This window comes from Chenopodium quinoa, unplaced genomic scaffold, assembly GCF_001683475.1.
Source record: "Chenopodium quinoa cultivar QQ74 unplaced genomic scaffold, ASM168347v1, whole genome shotgun sequence".
Lineage (NCBI taxonomy): Eukaryota > Viridiplantae > Streptophyta > Magnoliopsida > Caryophyllales > Amaranthaceae > Chenopodium > Chenopodium quinoa.
Genome location: NW_018744593.1, coordinates 1,986,590 through 2,010,762, shown reverse-complemented (window position 1 = coordinate 2,010,762; position 24,173 = coordinate 1,986,590). Strand labels below are relative to the sequence as shown.

The window sequence follows — 24,173 nt, the reverse complement described above, 5'->3', positions numbered from 1 at the left end:
GGGGGTGGATGTGTGCTTTGGAACCAGTCGGCCCTCTTCTATGGAGAGTAGCCGACTATATATCCAGACGGCATGCCCCTATGGTGATAGAGTAAAATATTCAATGAAGAGTAGCCGACTGTAAAGGTACAGGCGGCATGCCCCTCTGAAGATAGAGTAAAATACTCAATGGAGAGTAGCCGACTGTAAAGGTACAGACAGCATGCCCCTCTGAAGATAGGGTAAAATACTCAATGGATAGTAGCCGACTGTAAAGGTACAGACGGCATGCCCCTCTGATGATAAAGTGAAATACTCAATGGAGAGTAGGCGACTGTAAGTGTATAGGCGGCCTGCCCCTCTTAAGTAAGAATAAAAATTAAACATGGAGAGTAGCCGACTGTTTGTCAGTAGGCATGCCCCTCTTAAGTAAAAATGAAAACTGAGTATGGAGAGTAGCCGACTGTTTGTTAGTAGGCGTGCCCCTCTTAGTACAAAATTGAATATTAAGTATGCAAACTTTTATTAAGTAGCCCTTGACTATTTATATCATTCAAAAGAAATATTTCTTAAGATTATCTGCATTCCAAGTTCGAGGCAACGGTTGGCCGTCTGGTGTTTCCAGATGGTAGGTACCGTCCCTGACCCCTTCACAGATTCGGTAGGGTCCTTCCCAGTTGGGAGTTAGTTTGCCATACTCATTAGCCCTTCCAACTGCTTCCATTTTTCTAAGTACAAAGTCCCCCACTTTGAGTGGACGCCTGTGTACTTTTTTGTTGTATGATCTAGTCATTCTCAGGCGGTAAATTTCATGGCGCAAGACAGCATTGCCCCTCCTTTCAGGAAGTGAGTCTAATGTCAGGCGCATGGCTTCCCAGTTTGCCTCTTCGTCATATAGCATTACTCGAAGAGTCGGCTCGTAGTGTTCTATTGGAAGAACAGCTTCCGCACCATAAGTTAGGAGGAATGGAGTTTCTCCAGTCGCTCCTTTTTCAGTCGTCCTAATGGCCAAGAGAACATGTGGTAATTCATCCGCCCATAGGCCGCCTGCTCGTTCAATATTTTTGTTGAGACCGTCTGAGATGATTTTATTAAAGGCTTCTACCTGGCCGTTTGCTTGTGGACGGCCGACAGATGCAAAGTAGTGTGCAATTCCTTGGTCACCCAACCAGCTTTTGAGAACAGGCGTCTCAAATTGGGGACCATTATCAAAAACCATAGACATGGGAACCCCGAACCGAGTGATGACATTTTTCCAAATGAATGAAATTACATCCTTCGTCTTGATTCCCTTTACAGCCTCCGCCTCTACCCATTTAGTGAAGTAGTCGACGGCAACAAGTATGTACCTCCTTCCGCCTGTAGCAGGCGTATATGGACCCAGAATATCCATGCCCCACTTAGAAAACGGTAGTGGGCTATGAATGGTAGTGAGGTCAGTAGCCGGACGGTGAATTAGCTTGCCAAACCTTTGGCACTTGTCACATTTTTTCACCATCTCCATTGCATCTGCTTCTAAAGTAGGCCAAAAGTAGCCCTGCCGCCTTGCCCGTTGAGCAAGCGTCCTACCGCCTATATGGGAAGCACAGTAACCAGAGTGAAGATCGTCTAGTATCTCTCGTTCCTTTTCTGGAGTAACACACTTTAAGAAGGGTTGAAGGTACCCTCTTTTGTGAAGTTATCCCTTTATTATTTCAAAACTGGTTGCTCGTTTTTTCAGTGCTGCCGCCTGTTGATAATCATCCGGCAGGGTACCGTTTGTCAGATATGCCCTGATTGGATCCATCCAGGTTGAGCTTTTGTCTAGGATTCCAATAGGGTCTTCCTCGATGCTTCTCTTCTCCATTACTTCCCAAAAAACAGTTCGAGGAGTATAACAGGAGGCGGATGATGCTAATTTTGAAAGTGCATCCGCCTGGTTGTTTTCTGATCTCGGTACTTGGGTCAGATGGAAATCCTCAAGGGAGCCGACTGCTTGTCGGACCGCCTGTAAATACTTGATCATGGCCGGATGGGTTGCTTCGTATTCGCCATTGTACTGACTCACTATCAATTGTGAATCGGAACAGGCGTCTATTTTTCTTGCCCCTGCCGCCTTGCACATGCGGATTCCGGCTAGTAAAGCTTCATATTTTGCCTCATTGTTTGAGGCCTGAAAACTGAAGCGTATAGCATACTCGTACCTGTCGCCCTCTAGAGACTGACATATGACGCCTGCTCCACAACCATTTGAAGTAGAGCTTCCGTCCACATATACCTTCCAGACTTGGTCTGGAACTTGAGAGTCAGGAGGACGAGTCATCTCAACAATAAAGTCAGCAAAGGCTTGCCCCTTCACTGCTTTTCTAGGCTCGAAGGTAACTTCGAGGCTCTGTATTTCTATGGCTCATTTGATCATTCGGCCTGACGACTCCATGATGGTCAGTGGCCGCTTGATAGGTTGGTCTGTATACACGACGACTGCATGTGCCAAAAAGTAGGGCTTCAATTTTTTAACAGCCATGAAGAGTGCAAGACCAAATTTATCCACTAAGGGATATCTCAACTCGGCATTTTTCAGTACATGACTGACAAAGTAGACCGGGAGCTGACAACCGTCTCTTTCAGCAAGGAGAACAGCGCTTAACGCATGATCAGAGACGGTCAGGTACATGTAGAGTACTTCTTTGGGCAAAGGGCTGACCAGCCTCGGCAAGGAATGCAAGTGAACTTTCAATTTCTGGAAGGCCGCCTCAGCATCCGGCCCCCATTCAAACCTTGCCTTTTTCTTAATTGCCTGGAAAAAGTATAGGCATTTGTCGCCTGATCGGCTTAGAAATCTTCCCAAGGCCGTCAGACAACCTGTTAACTTCTGAACCTCTCGGATGGTACGAGGCGACTGCATGTCGATGACCGCCTGCACCTTCTCAGGGTTCGCCTCTATTCCTATCTGATTGATAAGGAATCCGAGAAATTTCCCAGACTCAACTCCAAAGACACATTTCTTGGGATTGAGCATGACATGGTGCCGCCTGAGTGTGGCGAAAGTTTCTCGGAGGTCCGACAGATGATCTTTCTGAAGTTTATACTTGACAATCATATCATCAATATATGCCTCGACATTTCTCCCAATCTGATCAAAGAACACAGTGTTTATCATTCGCTGGAAAGTGGCCGGGGCATTCTTAAGACCAAACGGCATGACCGTGTAACAGTATAACCCCTAATCAGTGACGAAGGCCGTCTTCTCCTGATCTTTCTTCCATAAAGGAATTTGATGGAAACCAGAGTAGGCGTCCATAAAGCTCATCAAAGCATGGCCGGCTGTTGAGTCGACCAGGTTATCAATTTTAGGCAGAGGGTAACTGTCTTTGGGGCACGCCTTGTTTAAGTCTGTGTAGTCTACACACATTCGCCAGGTGCCATTCGGCTTTTTAACAAGCACCACATTTGCAACCCAGTTTGGGAAGTAACATTGCCGAATGAACCTTGCATCAAGTAATTTTTTAACTTCGGCGGCTGCCGCCTGACTTCTTTCTTCGCCATGGTTCCGCTTCTTCTGCCGTACCAGCTTCTTTTTCGGATCCACGACCAGTTTATGTACCGCCAGATCAGGACTAATGCCTGGCATTTCATGGACTTCGAATGCAAAGATGTCCTTGTATTCTTTCAATAGTTTGTGAAAGTTGTCACCCAGGTCCCTTAGAGCAGTCGTCCCAACCTTGATTGTTCTGTCAGGACGCGAGTCATCTAACATCAGGTCCGTATGCTCACCAGCTGGCTGAGGGCGGAATTCATCCGACCGCTTCTCTGCCAATGATTGCTATTTTCTGTCTTTTCTTGCGGCCCCTGTCTTGGATGCCTTTCTCTTCTTGCCGCCTGCTTCTTGAACAGGCGCACTCTCCTTGACATTGTCAAGGTCTATTTTTCCACCGCTCGACATAGTGGCCATAACAGTGGGCTTGACATCCGAGAGATAGCACTCTCAGACCATCCTCTGATCTCCCCTTAGGGACCCGACTGTTCCATTATCCCTCTCAAACTTGAGCAACATAAGAGATGGGATTATAACAACCTTGGAATTATTCAGGGTTGGTCGTCCCAGAATCATGTTGTAGGCCGAGAGTTCTTCTACTACCAAGAACCGGACTACCATGTGTCATCCTTCCCCTTTTTCACCCAGGCGGATGGGTAAATCCACTCGTCCCACTGGGTGGACGACTCCTCCTCCAAACCCTACTAAAGGGTGGGATGCCGGATGTATGCAATCAGTCTGATATTTTAGTTTCGACAGACATTTGCTACTGATGAGATCTGAGGAGCTTCCGGTATCTATGAGGATTCGGCCAACTCTCTGGTTGGCCACTTTACATTCAATAACGATAGGGTCGTCATGCGGCCCTCTTACCCCTCCTAGATCTTCTTCAGTGATGACAATCTCAGGAAATGAATATTTGGAGGGCCGATCTTGGTGAACGGAATTTACATCTAACCGTCTGATATTGTCTTTGTTGCCCCTAATAGTGGGGCCGCCTCCTGAGAAGCCGCCTGCAATGGTGTAGACGACTGCATCATCGGTATCGGAGCTGTCGGCCTGTTGATTCTTTTTGGCCGATTGCTTTTTCAAGGAAGTGTTCCCCGTAGATTTCTTGACATAAGTGTCAAGATCACCTTGCTCAGCCAGGCGGTCCAGATACCGCATGAGACTGATGCATTCATTGGTGTGATGACCAACATCTTCATGATAATCACAGAATTTTTCTTGGTTCCGGTTGTTTGCAGAACCCTTCATGGGGACCGGCTTCTCAATTGAGATCCGTCCCTTGATTTCCTTTAGGATAAATTGGCTATCCTTGTTAAACGCATACTTTGGGGAGTATGGTTTGAATTCTTTTTTCTTCTTCTGGGCCGGCTGTTTAGTGGAATCAGCCGCCCAGACCTCTTTTCTCTTCTCATCTTTGTTTGACGACTGTTTCTGTCGTCCTTCTCTTTTGTCGGACCTTTTCCCGTCTGACTGTTTTACCGTACTACAAAGATCAGTCGTCTGTATATAGGCTTCCGCTTCAATCAAGGCCTCTTGAAGAGTCGCCACCCTCTTTCGGACCAAATCAAATTTGAAGGTCGACCCGTCTTTGAGACCTCTGAAAAAGTCAGTATAGGCTACTTCATCCGGTAACCCTTGAATCTGTATTCTCATCAGGTTAAATCGCCTGATGTAAGAATGAAGCCCCTCCTTCTCGCCCTGCTGAATTGTTCCTAAATCAAGGGTCGTCTTCTTCGCAGGGATGTTCATGGCGAAGTTGGAGGTGAATAAGTAAGCAAGCGTCTTGAAGTTATTTACACAACCAGTCGGCAGGTTGCCGAACCATTATTGTGCGATTCCTTTGAGAGTCGCTGGGCAACACTTGCACCAAGTGGGATCATCCAACCCTTGAAGGTACATCAGGTTGGTGAATGCCATCAGATGGTCTTCTGGGTTAGTAGTGCCGTCATAGGCGCCTACTAATACATTTTTCACTTTGGCCGGCTAAGCGGCTTCAGTAATTTCCTTGGAGAAGGCCGACGGCTGTTCACCAAGTCTAAGCAACCGTAGCTGCCAGTCCATAGGTTGGACATTTTTTGCTGCATGTCCACCAAACGGAGGTGGCTGTAAAAAATATTGTTGTTGCGGTACAAACGGTAAGTTTGGTACCGCCTGGTCGCTATGAAAGCCGGACTGACGGGAGGTGCTGCCTGACTGACTCTCATGATACGACTGAGTATGCCTCATCGAGGTATTTCGCAGACTGTCTTGGAAGTTTGAAGTAGAGGCCGACTCTGACAATCGGTCACTCTTCTTCTGCTCTAGCAGTAGCCGAGCGTCTGTGTATGTTTTCCTCGACCCGTCCGCCTGAATATGACGAACAAGTTTCCTATTTCCTGGAGTAGGAAAACGGTATTTTGTGAAATCAAGGGCAGGTGGCTCCCACTTCCTAGATTTAGGATGAGGGGTCGCCTCTCGCCCTTGAACTGGCTTCCTCTTCCGTGAAGTGGAGGGTTTCTTAGCCAGCTGCTCCTTGTCCAGAGCAGGCGGCTTCTTGTTGATCAACTCTTGAATTTCTCCCTTGAAGTCCCTCATGAAGGTCATGAGTTCGTTCCTTGTGATGGGAGCAGACCCATCAGTCGGCTGCTGCCGAACAGGCGGTGCGCTTGCTGGCTCGCTTCCAGTTTGAAGATGTTCCCGTTCCCTCTTTCAGTATGACGGGTACGTCGGGCCCTTAGGGTCCCGTCTGAAGCTGTGTGAGCTTCAACTTCAAATTCATTCTCAGTATCGTGGTCCGACTGAACTACAGGGTCGTCCAGGGGACGTCTCTCTTCAGGAGCCGGTACAAACGTGGATGCCATCTCAGAAGTACTCTCCCCACAGACGGCGCCAAAATGTTTCGGGGTTTTCTGATGTCCTGCAGGAGAGTTACAATTCCGAGACTGGAACCGGACGCCTGTACCTGCAAAACAAACGGATGCTCCGGACGGTTGGAGATCCGCCTCCGACGGTCAAGTTAGTACTTGATTAAGGAGTAATTAATGCGGAAATTAAAGTAATTGGGTCTCTCTAGGTGAGAGAGTTTTATGTGTGTAATCTGCGTAATCTCCCTTAATGAGGATTAAGGGAGGTATTTATAACCTCGGGAAACGTGCCAATCTAGGTTTAGGTTAACCTTGGGCTGATTGGGCTTCCCTCGGAAGTTGGGCCTGGGTGGCCGACTTCTCCATTAGGCATGGAGTATGCCACGTGTCATGACATAATAGGTCCAAGGCGGACGAATAAGCGTGTGCCACGTGGCAAGCCCTTAGAGGTCCAACTGGGGAACACTTGGCAGGACCTGATTGGCCCACGTGGCGCATTCCGATTGGTGGGAGCAAAATCCCCTAATCAAGTATAACACTCAATTGCAAGTTTTTTAGCTAAAAATAAAAAATACCCAAAAATCTCAAATCATGAAAAATTTGAAAATTTGGTTGTGAAATTTGGATCTTGAAGTGTTAAATCTAGTAAAAAAGTGTTTGTGAGTGATGAATTAAACACATAAAAGCTATAAAAAAAATCAAGAAATAAAATGAAAGAAGTTAGAGGGAGAAGAGAAAGAAAGAATAAAGGGATGAAATGAACATTACATATAAATTTCTTTAAATAAATAAAAAAAGAACATTACATATAAATAAAAGAACATTACTTCCGGCTATACCATGCACATGGCTTAATCCCTTCTACTATACTATTTTCAATATATGATCACTAGTGTGACATGTAGAGGTGTTCGAGCCGACCAACCTTAAAAAAAATATCATTCATTTCAAAATGTACGTAATTGATTTGATAATCCAAATTAAACTGTAATCCTTCAAAAGATAGGGTTTTTTTTGTCTGTTTTTGAGGGAAGATTTGCTTTTCATCTAGATGGATTGCTGTGAAATTATTTTGGTGAAGAATTATGTGGGATCACAATAAATTTTATCAATTTTTCGAATATAGTCAAATGAATCCGATAAGAATCATCATCAAAGCTACAACAAATCAGTAGATTGCCTTTACAAAAAGTTGTATATTTCAACAATAATGTAAGCCAGAGATCGATGTTCCAAAGCGTAAGATATACCTGACGATCATAGTTTACAAGGAGTATATTTGATTCAATATGTTATGTATTTTTAAATTGGATTATCTTTTGTAGATGTTGTTGACTTTTTATAAATGGATTAATTTTACTATTAAACAAAAAATGTACTCCTTATAGAAAATATGGCATGTCTCTAGGAGAAGCGCAATTTTGTCAACAAATGAGATTTGCAATTTTGGTTTGCTTCTTGATTTGTATTGGTTACAACGATGCAACTACATATATTAACACTTTTTGTCACCTAAACTTTAATAATTAAAAGAACTCCCCAAAAAAATAATTATGTAAACAATTTACATTTTACATATTCTACATCTAAGGAACAACGACATACATCCTCTTACAAAATCAAAACAAGCCCGAAATATGAGCTTAAGCTTCACCAATTCAGTGAAAATTTCATACATTGGCGAACAATTTATAAGATTTGGCATCAAGAATGATTTGCCTTACAGCAGCCACTGATCCAATGACCCCTAATATAGAGAAAACAACAACAATGCTAAGATTCAACCAAAATATGAAGGTACGTTTTGAAGGCTTGAATGTAAGGTTGAATAAAATGACAGGTAGAACAAAGTCTAGAGGAAGGAAGCCAAATGCTCCAATAACTGCATTTATGTCTCCGAAAAATGGGAGCATTGCTGATATTGTTGTTGCTATGGCGACTGAGAGAGACCGTGATATCACCCTTGGGATCACATTGCGTAGAGAGAATTGACCACTTTTCGGATCTGCTAATACTCCCTCTAATACTTCATTTGTGGGTTGCAAGTATATCTGTACCAAAAAAGAATTGCATTATATATTACTACATAGAAAATATGGTAATTATAGCGACAATTCAAGGAAAATTTGATAATTACTGCCTACTATACTTAATGTGTTAGAAATTATCACCAACAATTTATTTATTTATTTATTTATTTTTTCTAAATTTTACCACTAACAATTGTTAAAAACCTTAAATTTTACCACCATTTTTCCCAAACGCCTTTACATGACGTCATTTCCTTCGATTTCCCTCCTTTTTTTTTTTCCCGAATTCTGTCGATTCCTCTTCAATGACAACCATAATATTGTTAATCATAACATGAATTTTACGATTTTGAGTTAATTTTTCCCGAATGTCTCCCTATAATCAAGTCCCCAATTTGATTCAAAACCCTAATTTCATTTCAAAAACCCCCAATCAAAGTTTCTGAAAGCATAAAACAACAATATATACCTTTTTCCTCAATTGCATTCGAGTATTGAAGCTAGGAGGAAATTTTTGAAACCCTAATTCTTGTTTTCTCAATTCGATTTTAGGTTTTAACTTAAATTTGAGATAAATTACGTAATGAATAAAAAAGGGAAAAGCATGAGAAGAAGGAAAAAGAATAGGAAGAAGTAAGGGTGGGCCCAAAGTGACGTCATGCAAAAGGATTTAGGCAAAGAGGTGGTAAATTCTGATGTTTTAGAAAACTGTTGGTGGTAAAATAAAAAAATTAAAAAAAATTTGTTGGTAGTAATTACTAAAACGTGAACTATAGTAGGTGGTAATTATCAAATTTTCACAATTCAACTTTGAGAAGTTAAATCTTGTGTTTGAGAGTCCATCTCACGATTGATAAGTTATTAACTCTGTATTGTGAGACCAGAGATCAAGACATTTTTAGTGTTAGTTAGCTTGTTATGAAGTGGTTTCTTAAGGACATAACTTTCAGTGTGACAATCGATCAATATGTTAGGTGAGGAAGAGTAAAGTTGTTACGTACCACACCAACAGCGGAAATTTGAAGGATGACAAAGGCATTGGTCATAAAAACGAACCATTTAGGTAGCAAAGGATTTCCATTTACGACAAAGTTGCTTAATATCTGGCCTTCAGCTTGGTTCCCAAATGCCCAGTAACCTGACACCGCGACACTAAAGAATGTCATTGAAACTACACTGTAACACACAGATAGTCCCTTGAACATCTTCCCTTTTACTGGTGGTGCTAATGTTGCCTAACAATATTGTTTCATAAATTTCATAAGTAGTAATATAATTATATAATTAAATAAAGGGCTTAAAATTTTGGACAAAATTCAAATATAAATTTAAGATATTAAGAAGATATGGCATCTAAATAACCTGAATTTCAGGAATGATTCCATTCCCAAAAGTTGTTGCAATAATCGCTATTGCATTGAAAACACCAAATAGCCGATCCTCAGAGGTTCCGACTAATGAGTAGTCTTTCTCTGGTCCTTTTGATGTATGTCCTGCATGACACAATGCAACACATTATTCATTTCCATTGACAACTTTAGGATACTTTTTAAATGCAATATGATTTAAAGGGTAGTAAATGATTCACTTGTTTCTTGTGTAATATCATATGCTTGAGCATATATATATCATGGTTGATCACATGCATGCTAAATTTTCTATCTAGAGTGTGTATGATAGATTGTGGTGTGTGAGGCAGGATCATGTTACTTTTACAACTATGATGCATTGATTTGTAGATTTTTTTTTTTTTTTTATGCATCCAAGTGTAAGATGAAATTTGCGCATTTATGTAGTTTGGTCATTAACATAAATTCTTGAACTTTTTTTTTTGTCATCGTGGACATGTGAAGTGAAAGACATATACCCTCTCAATGCCACTATAATACATTAATACCGTGTATAAAGTTTTAATAGGACAAGTTTTCTAAAATGTATATAAATTTGACCATTAATCTCTTTAATTATTAATCAACAAAAATTCGACATTATAAAAATATACATTAAGAACAATACGGATTCACCTTCTAATACAAGTACGAAATACATACAGCAAAAATTTGCGGTATAAGTATGCACATAAATAATGCAAAAGGTTAAAACAAGAAAGGTTTATATGAAATGCGGAAGTACAAAAAATCAATCATGAGTTAATTATTTTCATCAAGAAGAAAAGGCTTGGATTACCAATATAGATGGAGCCAACAGTAGCAGCAGCACTATAGCCAAGGCATAGGAGTAGAGAAATCAAGTTAATATGGCGTAGAGAGTGAAATGAGGGCATCTGAGCTAGGATTAGCATTAGTCCTCCGAATATGATTATGAATTCATAGAGCTTCATTGTACCATTCGGATTGAACAACAAGTAGATAGCCTGAGAAATAAGTTGCATCATCACTAAGTTAGTATGCATGACTATATCGTTGCATAATATACGTAGTAATTTGATTATATTTTGTCTGAAATAAATAAAAATAACCTTTATATTCTTTCAAAAAAAATAAAAATAACCAGACAAGCGCCAACAACTGCACTGTAGCAGACTGCAAATTGAACTGGACCCACTACATATCGCCCCCATCTTGGACCTGCCAATAATGTTAACAAATTTAATTAGTTACTCCCTTCATGCCAAATCAATCATACTTAAATAAGTTGAATTGAATATTTTATAAGTCATGATAAAGTCCAATAATGTCTCCATCATACGTTAACAATACAAGTACTAAAATATAATAATATGTGTTTTCTACGATAAAAAAAGGCAATAATGTGTTCCTACGGACCATACATTAAAGCAAATAATTATAACATCATTTAATCTCTTTTGAAGTTAAGAAAATGATTAATTTAAGTGTCTTTCATCTTTCAAGTTTGATACAATATTATTGAAAAGTAATTTAATAAGAGATTCAACGTGGTCAAGTCATTCACGCCATTAATTGTCTTCTTAATTATGATTAACAATTAAAAAAAACTTACTCCTGCAACAAGTCAACATTATGATATATTTGATCATTACTTTGATCCTTTTACACAAACGTTAATTTATATATATTAATAAAATAATGTTCTTTGTCTAGTACTCCGTAACAAATTAAATGTTAAGGGCTTGTACTTGTATATGATAAATAAAAACATACGGAGTACCTAATATATCATGTGCCATGTCTCGGAACCGAAGATGGCGGCGACCTAATTGAGCATGGTGCTCAAGTACCAGTGATAGCAAATTATAGGAATAAAAAGTGACCATTGCTCCTGCAATGAGGCATATAATTCCTCCAGCCCATCCCAAAAATTTAAAAGCGTATGGTACACTCAGTAGTGCTGGTGCTACTATCGATGTTGTTAGATGGTACCCACAGTGCACCCAGGACCCTGTCGTTACAATTTAATCATACAAGCGTCACGACGAATATATTTTATACAGTAAAAAATCAATAACTATATACTAAAAGACACACTAATAATGACACGTGTCATTTTCTGTTATGTCCTTAATTTAATTATTTTTAAAAAAAAAATTTTGAAAAGAGCTTCAATTCACATAATAACTATCTTCAATTCATTAATATAGTAATTACTTCCTGTCCAAAAAAAAAAATAGTAATTACTTAAAATAAAAGATTTAATATACTCCGTTTCTTTTAACATACAATAATGACAATTAAAAATAAAAAGGTACTTTGTGATCAGATTTTAGACATATTTTGTGACATGTTGTACACATTATTATTAAAATGATTTTTTTTCCCCTTACGAAGAAATATAGTAGATCTATATTAGAAAAAGATCACATAGATTGGGAAAATAGTACATCTTATATTAATAAAAATTTAGAAATTATAAATATTTTTTTTTATTAAGGTAATTTTAGATTAATATTGTTTTTACTGCAATATTAATCCTATCCATAGGTATGCTATTTGGATATAAATAAAATTTGTATTAAACAATTGTCGAAAGTAAGCAAACCTTTAGTCGGTTAGATCAATAATCAAACTTTGTTGTTATTCTTTAAATAATCCAACCTGAGCTACGGAGTACATTACAATAAAATTATTGTCGTCGATAATATAATATAGCTTATGTGTCAGGAATTCAGGATATTACTTTTTTTTTTTTTTGAGTCAACATCTTTTATTTACTGTGTAAAATAACCTTTGAAATATGAAGATTATACTCCCTCTATTTTTTACAAATGTTCGAAAACTATACATTGATATGATTATAACAAACGTTGGTCAATATGATGTACGTAAATTGTGCAAAAGTCAAATCAAGAAAAGTGACAGAGATTCTTATATTTATTTGGGTGTAATGTGTACTCAAGATTATCTTTTGCGTATTTTGATAAATATTGTTCATTTAATCATCAAATGAGCAAGAAATACTTTTGCACCTTAGTGTACAGTATATAATAATCTTCATAAAATTACAATTAGTGATTGATATAAGATGTTTTGTTAAGTCAAAATGATTAATGATATGATAGATTTAACTATAACCGTGCATGACACGGGATCTAAACTAGTATGATATAACAATAAACCCAAATAGTCATCTTTTTTTTTGAAGTATAAACCCAATAGTCATCTTATTTCAATTAAGTTTTTTTTTTTTTTTTTTTTTTTTTTTTTTTTTTTTTTATAATACCTCATTTTCTTATTATTTACAATAAAAGAATATTTTATACAAATAAAACCCAGGTATTATATATATAAATTTAGCAAGGTTTTTGTAATATATTAGCCGGATTTTAGAATAATTTCCTTTGCCGTAAGTAAAGGATGAAACTCCTTGCGTAGTTTTGCTACCTTATCTTTTAAAAGGCTTACTTTCAATTCAATGTGTTCAATATATAAGTCCTTGTTAACTTACTGCCTATATGGCTATATTCATGTATAATTATTACTCATTAATGATATTGAAAATACACTCGACCACATTTATAATTTGTATTGCTATATGGTTCATTCAGATAAATAATAATACGAGTGATAATAAAAACCAAAAATAAGAGGATAACCTTTTCCTTCCAACCAAACTGGTGGTTGGTGGTTTAACCAAAAATAAAAAGAGGATAACCTTTTCCTTCCAACCAAACTCACTATAGGAAAACAAAATTATGTACCAAATATAATGAAATTGGTAACATTTTCAAACTGCCACATATCATAATCTCTATTAGAATCCTAGCTACGTGATAATAATCATATTATTGTTATTATTATATACTTACGATTAGTATTTTGCAAACCTTAGCTTACACAAACAACAAAATTTGCCCAAGCTAGACAATTTGTTTAGGAAGAATGCACTACGTATACATACGATACATAATTTAGTATTTTACGACGATATAATACTCAAAACTACTCGTAAATTGTTGTTGCAACAACAAATTAAACATTGTTATGAGAAAAAGATCTTCAAGATCCGCCACTGGATGAAGTTGATCGATAAAGAAGACCGTATTACATACCTTTAGATTGGAGAACAAAAAGTGCACCATCATCAAGCTCCTCCTTTGTCTCATGATTAGATTCTTGGGTACCAATCGTGTTCTCTTCTGGAACTACTTGTGTTTCAACAATATATGTTCCCATTTCTCTCTCTCTCTCTCCCTCTCCCTCTCCCTCTCTCTCTTTCTCTCTACTTTTTCTTCTTGATCAAATAATACAAATATAAGATAGGCAAGGGTAGACTTGTCTATAGTATATATATACCATTCTTTATATAAAACAAAAGTAGTTCAGCCTACTAGTTTGGACTATTGACGTTATAAAACAAAACATATGCGTTAGTATAATTGTCTGTATGAGAAACCTTACCAAAAATACATTTAAAAAGGTGGTCAACAGTTGACATAAGCGCTACTCGTATTCTCGAACGAGTCTCAATTTTAACAATTTATCTCCTTGATAAACGAAGAAACATGTAATGAATGATACGGAGTAGTTTAATATTTTGGTAAGATCGATAACTTTAAAAGTCATTTTTTAAATCTATGAATAACGATACATTGAGTGATTTAATTTTAAATTTGTCACTAAATTTGCATTTTAAATTTATTAAGGTGATAAACTTTAATTTTTTTTTTATGATATACTCATGTTCATTTGATTTTCTTGCGAAAATACTTGTATATTTCTATAATTCTAATTTCTATGAATTTGTAACAACATGAGCACCTCGCCTACCATCTACCCACTTTCCAAGATGATTGATGGTATGAATTTGTAACAATATTTCACTTTTTTTCACACTTTTTTTTTTTTTTGTTTTTTTGTTTTCTATTTCAAAAAGAATCACAATCAAGTTGTTTTTTTATGTTAGCCACACGCACTTTTGATTGCAAATTGGCAATAATAATATCATGACTTTTGACTTGTTGAGGGCACTTTGGTATTGGATGGAGTTGTAAGAAATCAGAGGTGAGAAATAGACTGATAATCTACCATTAATAATAGAAGCATTTAAACCGAGAAAGATGGTCTCTCAAGCTACACCAACTTTTTTATATGTGGCTGTCCATCTTGGGTTACTTCGTTACTGTTATAAGGATTACTTGATTAGTATTATAGGACTATTTCGTCAGTATTATAAGGGTTACTCGGTTAGTATTACAGGGATTACATTGTTTTTTTTACAAATGGTCACATGGTGTGGCCAGCCGACAAGCAGCCACACACAAAACGAGCTGCTCAAGCGATATACTACGTGTGTATTATATATGTATGAAGACGTACCTAAACTCCTCCATGTATCTTCCTTCTTTTTTTAATTTTTTGTAAAAAAAAAAATAGAAAAAGAAAAAAAAAACCACACACTCATTACTAATTTAAACAAGTTCTACTCGTTTCCATCCGTTTTTCTAAATACTACTTAATTTTACTTTATTACTATTCTGACAACACTTCATTAAGTTTTTATCAGCTACGACAGCACTTAGTGAAACCTCATTATATTTGATTAGAAGATCATTTAAGGATTAATATATATATATATGTTTAAAATAAAGGGAAATTGTTCATGTATCCTTGAGGTTTTAAATAATGCATCTTATACCCTTAACAGTGATAACTATGTACTAAGCACCCTTATTATTAACACTGTTAAGTTTCCGTCTGTTGTAAAAGACAAAAATGCACGTAGTTATTGTAGTTGGTGCCATTAATACATAACACTAACACATACGAAGTACTCCCTCTGTCTCTAAAAGAACAACTCTTTTGGTCAAATGTTAGTCCCAAAATGTTTATCCCATTTACATTAAAATACCTTCTAATTTACAATAATATTTGTGCAAAATTAGCTTTTTCAGTAAATTTGGTTTTTCTATGTACTTTTATTACTTTCTCTCTCTACTATTTTGCAAATCCCATATAAATTTACCTTTTTAATACACTTTTATTAGCTTTCCCATACACTTGCATTTCCCATTTAAGTTTCTTAATACCCGTGAAAACTCCCCAGAAGGATCGTTCTTTTAGAGACGAAGGAGTACTACATAATGTTTATAATCTCATTATCACTCTTCGTCTATCTTTTTTTTCAATTCCTTTCAAAAGTAATGTTCTAGCAAACCAAAAATGGCAGCAAAACTCGATGACCGTCAACAGATGACACCCGACACATCAAACGAACCGAAGACACCAACAAACGACTGAACTCACCTATTTTGAAGCATAAAACTAACGGTTACTTAATGGTGTTAGTAATAAGGGTGTTTAGTACATAATTATCATTCGTCGGGGTACATGATTCATTCAAAATTTTGTAAGAAAACACGATGTATTTTTTATAACCTTAGGGTTACATGGAACAATTTTCCTAATATAAATTGTACCCACATGCATTTGATTTTAATTTTATTTTTGCTTTTCTTTGAATTTTGTACCTACGAAAATTGGATAAAACTTGAGAAATAGAGGGAGTACGTCAACAAATGTACTACTTTGTATCAACACTTTTACTAAACAACTACTTTCACATCTGCCTCTAATTCTTTCTAACATCTCTATTAAGTGTTAGTAATTGACTGCTACAGAGTAATATATATCCCCACAACTAACATCTACTTATATAGCTACAATCTATTGTAGCATCTTATTTTGCTGATTACAATTATAGCTAAACAGATTCAAATCTACATGATTCAGGTACTTAAAAAATAAAATAAAAATAAAAATAAAAAATAAAAAAACTTGAATCCAAAAGGTTGACCCTGATCCAAAAACCTTATTCAAATTAAAATGACCTCAACTATTTGTCTGTAGCTATATAATTCAATGATCATTCTATATAGACCCAATTACTTAGGATTGAATTAAACTGAAATATAGTGAAATAGCCTAAACTAAACTAGAAGTATTATTATTATTATTATTATTATTATTATTATTATTATTATTATTATTATTATTATTATTATTATTATTATTATTATTATTATTATTATTATTATCTCAAAAACAGACAAAGTCATACAACCTATAGAAAATTAGTGGGAAGTCGAGATACAATCTGGGCCCCCACTCCTTTAGGTATAGCAAAGTCTATCCTAGTGAAAATATGAGTAGCAAGCACGTGCCCCAATGTCTTGAGTTGCCGAGAACTTCTGAACCCTCTTCAGCAACGCAACAACCTCCTTCTCTAATTCTCCAAGTGAAGAAAAGGAGAAGGGGACGGAGGAAACCATATTCAATTGTCCGACAACTGGATTCGTACTTGACCTGCTTTTGATGAGCCGCATCAGCCACAATTTGTCCAGGAACAAAGTCAGATAGTCCAGTCTGTGTCAAAGGTGAAGACCCTATCAAATCAACACATACATCCTATCCTCGGTCCCTGGAATAAAGTAAAACATTTTCAGCTCTGAGGGCCTCGTCATTCCCTCCAGACAAACCAATGTCCATCTCCTTTCTAGCTGAAATCCTAGCTAGATCTATAGCAAATATCAACAAGGGTATCCCGAATAACATTATGTCGATGTTTAATACCCACAATACCAGCACACGACACTGCGTGATCATCGAAAATATCCCCAGGAAAAACCCTTGAAAAAGCTAAACACGGCGTCGTCGAGACAGAGAACAATGGAACACCCAACCGGTAGCACAACACACATCGGTATGTCTTAGCGTTCATCGTCTGATCCAACCCCGAAATAGGGTCCGCCCGAAGCCAATCAGAGGTGTGATCTCCCTACTGTGATTTCCACAATGTAGATTACCGAGTATATAAAGGATAAGTGGATTCTGCAGAAGCGGTAACCTTTGTGAAATCTGCCAATTTCTTCATGAGTTTAGGGGCAGTGACCTCACTAGGATTACTTAAATTGTCAGACTCCACTGTTCTATTAAACAGACTCAACGCATCTTTAAGAGTCGTCCAAAACCAACAATGCCAGCATGCCGTAAAAGCTTTGTTTGCAACCCAACAGACTGTAACTGAGAAGCAAGAAAAACATAATGACAAACATCATATGCTGAATAAACACCAGGCCCTCCAAACGCAAATGGTAAGGTGGCAAGCCACCACTACCAATTGCCAAACCCAAGCCCCGAAGTAGTAACAATACGCTCCAAGGAAGATCAAAGAGCCCCGTCGAATGTGCGCGAAGCCGCCTCAAAAGTACTAGGAGGACAAGTACGTAATGCAAAGTAGAGTTTAAAAACTCCGTTACATGCCCTTAGTAATAACAACTCACATTGAGGATCATCAAGCATAGCAACCTTATCCATAAGTGCAATGGTATTGGTCACCCTATGCATCACAAGCTCACCACTAAAACTGAAATCGAAACTAGCGAGACCACCAAGCAACTTAACAGTTAACACCACGCAATGGTCGAGCTATATTAGGTGGAAAGACACCCACAAGCCTGCTTCGAGGGTCTTCTGTAGGCCAGAAAATTTCATTTTTTTTCACGTTAAGATGTAAACCAAAACGAGGCCCTTCCTCCATAATCAGCTGCAGAACCTTCCCCACCACCAACGTGTCACCAATAACAGTGCTCTTATCCAAATACCAAGCCTGCAAACATACATCAAAGCATCTTTTATTTTACACACCAGGGGTTGTAAAACCAAAGCAAAATGCAGATGACCAAAGGGATCACCCTGCTGCACCCCCTAAGATGACCATAAGGTGTGGTCCCTGTTTAGGGTGAAAATACCCTAAGACACGTGGCCCAATAAAGGCTTGACACGTGTCAATCTTTCAGCGGTCTGCAAAGGCCCAATTCCTTTGCAGACACGTGTCCCTTATACCCTAATTGAGGTACAGTTCTCCCTTACTATAAATAGTAAGGGTAGACCTCATTTATGACATACATTAATTGCAACCACAAAAAAACCAAACAAAGCCCAAACCTACTGAAACGCTCTCGAACCGAGAATCTTTTACTGTTCTTATTCCACTTCGAAAAGATACTAACTTAATCTTCGGAGGCGGAACTCCCACCCCCCATCCGGAGTCTCCGTTACTTGTGCAGGTACAGGCGTAAGAAGGAAGTCTGCTAGGTGCAGGTACAGGCGTAAGAAGGAAGTCTGCTAGGAAATTGTAACTCTCCCGAAGGACACATAGAAAACCCCCAAACAGTCCCCATAATACAATTTGGCTGGATTAGAATAGCAAAATTCAACCCATCGTGAAATGCCCGGGAAAGGACGACGAACTTCACTTAACATGACCGCACGATCAACTAGATTGAAGGCATTTTAAAAATCCACCAACAACATAGAAAGACCAACATCAGAACCACGATCCTCAATCAACCGATTCACAGCATGAAGAATTGCCTCACCACCTGAATAAACCAAACACCAAATTGAAGACCATCAAAGTAACTTCCTAAAGACTGGACAACCATAACATCACCCACCTTCAAAACCAGACACCGCCAAACAGTACCCACAGCTATAGGACGAATACCACCACCGGGCTTGACAAGTGGTGTAAGAGGAGCACTAGAAATATACTCTCCTAGTTCCATAGGACATCTTCCAGCTAGAAAGAGATTAACCACCACGAAAATAGAGTCAAGTAACTCATCCGAGACAGCCACAGTTGCACCACTCAAGCAATCCATAAGGTGTTGAGCACGTAAACCGTCACTACCACATGATATGCCACGTGGAAAACTCTTAATCCGATCCAAAACAACAGCGAGTAGTAACGAGATGAAGGTGATTAACAAGTAATCAGGTAAGGATGGAGCTGGAGAAGTAGGGTGTTTAGAGTCTTTAGGCCGTATACCCGCGAGAGTGACCTCATTATAAGGAGAAACTCCTGAAGAATAAAGAACCCGGACTGTAGCGGTGTAATGGCCATCACAAATCTTCCTACGACACTGCTTGATATTACGCTCCTTCAAATCAAATATCCCTCACAAGCTGCAAACTACCACCTGGTGCACTCCAAGAACAAATAGCACTAGAAATACTCTCTTCTTGATGCCGACGTTTTACCGAAGACCTAGACTTAGAGCTGCTTCGCGGACGAAAGGTTTTAAGGGTGCAAAGTTGTAACACCAACAAAGAGACCTAACTAGAAATGTCATCAGGCTTAGAGTTGACCTTATCAAGAGCACCTTTTAGAACCCGAGAAAACCCCAAACGACACTTGGGAAGGATAGACTTCACAGTACGAAACCCCTTAGAGATCAAACAATCAAGAAGAGTCACATCAAAACCACAATGGTGATCTTGCACCAAAGATCACAAAGATGCTTGATAAGAGAACTTCTAGTAAGGCCATTTCCACCTCCATCTTGACAAGCACTAAGACCCACAATGGGACAATGAAATCTCACAATGGCAGACGACATGGTTACACCCCCGCCACCACCAAAACACTACTGTAGAAACCACCCCCACCTGCCACAACCTACACCCACAAAACCAAAATGCAACAAGAATAAAGGCAGTAGACAAAGAATAAAAAACTCATACTGCAATTTCTTAAACAAAGCCCTAAACCACCTACCTTTATGAGCCAAAACCTATCCCTGAACCGCCAGGAAAACAGAACCGTTGACGGAAATGTTGTCGCCTGAAAAACAAAGCCGTTGACGGAAAATGATGAAATCGTGTAGAAAACCCATGCGAAAAACCAAGAATATAGGAACCAAAAAGATAAGAATCCTAGAACCAAAAAGAGAAGACTGAACCCACCCCTTGCACTGCCTAGCCGAGCTGCTGCCGGAAAACGAAACCCCTATCGGAACTACGTAGAAAACAGGCGCCGGAGAACAACCCTTTTCGGAAAATGACATTGATACTGATGACCCCCCCAAACCTAATCGCCTAACGGGAGAGAATTTTAATTTATTGTTATTATTTTTACGGTTATTTCACCAAATGCCACTGAACACTTTAATAATTCACCAAATGCCATCGGGGTTTTCAAAATTCACCAAATGCCGCTGACAAACAGTATAATGTCATGTCATGCCATTAATGAGGTGTGGCCGTTAGTTCTCCACTAATGCAAATTGACGATTTTGCCCTTATTGTGTTTAATGGCGCCATAAAGTCTTTTGACTCCCTGAATTGACCTAATAACTTATTAATTTAAAAATTGAGGTCTCAAAGTATTCATCATCTCTACCTTCTCTTTTCTTCATGAAAAGTCTTCATCAGTCAACTCTGCTCTAAGTCTAAAATTTGATCAGCAATCGCAAGTATCACGAAGTAGTAATTGTGGTTGTATTTGAGGGAACTAAAATCGTTGTTCGCAAGGAGGGGAGCAGTGGTGGTGACTCAAAGCTTGAAAAGTGTTCTAACGGTTCCAAACTACCACGCAAGGTAACACTATGTCCATCGATCTTTAATTCGAGTACTGATTTTGCTATTTTTTTCGATAACCGAATTAGGGTTAGGGTTTTTTTTGAAATGATCAATATGGAATGGTTGGATGAGTTAAATGTAATGATTTAATATTTAAAATCATGTTATTTACTGAATTATGGGTTTGACTTTGGCAAATGTCTTTATTTGTATGTTAGGGTTACACTTTTCTCTGATTTTGATTCATTCAAATGAGATTTTTTGACTGTTAGAATGAAATGTGGTTTGGCATGTGTGTGTGTGGATGTAAATTGTGTGTGTGTTGACAGTTGAGTAACTTGTTAATTTTTGTTGATAGGATGAGTAAAGTGTGGCTGGATGTCCATTATAGAGATGGTGGTTTTGATGTGTTGATTGATGATACAGGTTAGACTAGTTTAATGGATTTGTATGAGTTTATGTTTAAGGACTCTGTGAAGTAAAATGTGTACCTCCCTAAATACTTTGCTTTGCTTGTTAACAAACCTAGATTTAATAGGAAATGGGAGTTATATGTTGATGCTGATATGTGGAAAATGTGGGAGTGGAATGTGGGTAAGGAAACAATAGAGGTATTATTAGAGGAAAGGGAAAGTTTTGGTTTAGTGTTTAAGTATGCTGAAGCTAGTTGACAAAGAAGGATACAACAGAAAGTTGAGAGGGATAAGTTAGAGCAGGAAAAAAAAAAAGAGGTTAGCTGAAGAAGAAGGAGCTGAGAGGGAGCTTGCTCAACAAGAAGCTTACACTGTTGCTGTAGAGGTTCCTGTGGTTGATGCTCAGGACTCAGGAATTGAGTTTGTAAGAGTGTTTAAACTCCAGTAGTTGATGAGGTTTTCCTAGGCCCATCCCAGCCTCATGCAGAACAAAGTTCTCAGCCAGAAAACAACTCTCAACCCTCAACTCCATCAAAACATTCTCAACCCACCTCTCCTCTTAACCAGGCTAGAACAAAAAACTGTTAGGAAGAAAATGACACCTAGGAAAAGAAAAAACCTCAGCAAAAACAAAACCAACAACTGTTGAACGAGAAAAGACACCACCACCTCCTAATGCATCTGTTAGAACACCACCACAACCTTCTCCAAACCCTGAAAAAGCCCCACCACAAATGCCATAACCTTCTCCACACCCTAAAACAGTCCCACCACAAACACCACAACCTTCTCCAAACCTTGAAATAGCCCCACCACAAATAGTACCACCTTCTTCAAGCCCATCTACTGCAGAATCTACAACTGCTTGTCCTGATAAACCTAAGAAGGGGGGTAGATCTAGACCCTTAGGATTTAGAACAAAAAGAGTGCTGGAAAAAAGGTTGCTGAGGGAAGTAAGGAGCAAGCTGTCAGTCTAAGGAGATTAGGAAGAAATAGGAGGTCAGCAGCTAGGGTTGAGACAAGTGATGACAGTTCTGAGGATGATAGATCTGGTTATGATGATAGTGAGGATGACGTTTACATAGAATTTGGCAGTGAACCAGATGATGATGATGCTAATCTTGTTGACTTCATAGAGGATGAGGAAGAAGTTGAATGCTTATGATGACGTTCCTGAGAAGCGGTTTGAGGATTACCTTGATTGGAGTTCAACTATGGATAAGACTTATAAGAATGGCAAAGTCTGGACTCATCAAGAATTTGGAGCCATTAAACTAGAGCCCTGGTTGATCCTTGCAGACAGAGAATCATTTATTGATGTATTTAAGGATTATTGTGTACAGGAAAGGTTTGGTGTCTTTGTTGAAAAGAGTGACATACTGAGGTATATAACAAGATGTGCTATAGATTCATGCAACTGGAGAATTCATGTTTCTACAATGACTGACAAAGTCAGCTGGGCAATCAAGACACTAATAGGGGAGTATACAACTTATGGTAGACTGGAGATTAACCCTATTGTGAGTTTTGATTAGCTTTGCAAACATCTACAATCAGATATTCAAGCTAACCATGACATTCCAGTAGAGTCTTTACAGAGAATCTGTATGGAAAGGTTTAGGATTCAAGTTAAAAAAAGGTTGTTTTACATGGTGAAAGCTATGGCAAAGGCGATTATACATGGTGGTTTTGGAGAGGCCTACTCCCTTCTTCCTAGGTATGCTGAGATGGTGAAACCAACCAACCTAGGGAGTTATGCTCAAGTGACATGGACACAAGGTTCTGCAAATGTGCAACCTAGATTCAAGGCTTGCTTTTTTTCTTTTGCTGCCAAAGTTAGGGGTTTTTTGACAGGTTGTAGACCAATTATTGGTATTGATGGGGCCCATCTCAGTGGATATTTTAAGGGCATTTTGTTAACAGCAATTGAAATTGATGGGAACAATGAGATTTTTGTGATTGCTTATGGCATAGTTAATATAGAGAGTATTGACACTTGGGGTTAAAATATGAGGAATTTGAAATGTCTTTTTGAGAAGAAGGGTTGCAACAGAGATGATAGGACCTTTATTTCTAACAGGATGAAGGTAAGCATTCATTCACTTAAAATCTGGTTAATTTTTAACAATTTCATGCACATTTTAGCTTCTAAACTTGTAATATGTTCATGCAGGGGGTTGATGTAGCAGTTCATGAAACATTTCCTAGAGCAACTAGAAGAATCTTCTGTCAGCACTTGTACATGAACTGCAAGAACAATGGATTTAGTGGAACAGCTTTTCACAAGCTCTTTTGGATTGCAGCTGATGAATACAATGCATATGTGTTTAATAAAGCTATGGAGAAGATTCATGACTACAATCCAAAAGTTGTTAAGTACTTGGAGAATCGCAATGAGGTTTGGTCAAGGCATCAGTTTGATACAGCACTTTGTTGTGCTCATAACACAACCAATTTTGTTGAATCATTCAACTCCTACACCAAGCCATATAGAGATCTACCAGTTCTAAAACTTCTTAAAGGTAATTAAATACAGTTATGATTTGTTATTGTATGGTGAAATGCATTTGTTGTCTTGCTGACCT

The 24,173-nt window shown here is 38.3% G+C and overlaps 2 protein-coding genes across 2 annotated transcripts; one reads left to right on the top strand and one right to left on the bottom strand.

Annotated features, from left to right (window-relative positions):
• Positions 1-8,002: 8,002 nt before the first annotated feature.
• LOC110699625 (GABA transporter 1-like) lies at positions 8,003-14,073 on the bottom strand. Its single transcript, XM_021877134.1, has 7 exons — positions 13,864-14,073; positions 11,526-11,756; positions 10,887-10,963; positions 10,563-10,749; positions 9,738-9,868; positions 9,377-9,610; positions 8,003-8,396 (listed from the first exon to the last, which is right to left on the bottom strand). The coding sequence occupies exons 1-7, from the start codon at positions 13,985-13,987 to the stop codon at positions 8,016-8,018; spliced, it is 1,365 nt and encodes a 454-aa protein (XP_021732826.1). The 5' UTR covers positions 13,988-14,073; the 3' UTR covers positions 8,003-8,015.
• An 8,654-nt stretch (positions 14,074-22,727) lies between these two features.
• Positions 22,728-23,594, top strand: LOC110699794. The gene is made up of 2 exons (XM_021877310.1): positions 22,728-23,039; positions 23,124-23,594. Exons 1-2 carry the CDS (start codon positions 22,728-22,730, stop codon positions 23,592-23,594), a joined length of 783 nt encoding a protein of 260 aa, XP_021733002.1.
• The last annotated feature ends 579 nt before the right edge of the window (positions 23,595-24,173 follow it).

Bases quoted from the DNA above. Each gene is read 5' to 3' on its own strand.
- LOC110699794 (XM_021877310.1), top strand. From the start codon at position 22,728: ATGAGGAAGAAGTTGAATGCTTATGATGACGTTCCTGAGAAGCGGTTT. The intron at 23,040-23,123 runs GTCAGCTGGGCA...AGTTTTGATTAG, and splicing joins TTTCTACAATGACTGACAAA to CTTTGCAAACATCTACAATC.
- LOC110699625 (XM_021877134.1), bottom strand. From the start codon at position 13,987: ATGGGAACATATATTGTTGAAACACAAGTAGTTCCAGAAGAGAACACG. The intron at 9,611-9,737 runs GTTATTTAGATG...CAATATTGTTAG, and splicing joins GAATCATTCCTGAAATTCAG to GCAACATTAGCACCACCAGT. The intron at 8,397-9,376 runs GTACGTAACAAC...TTTTTGGTACAG, and splicing joins AAATTTCCGCTGTTGGTGTG to ATATACTTGCAACCCACAAA.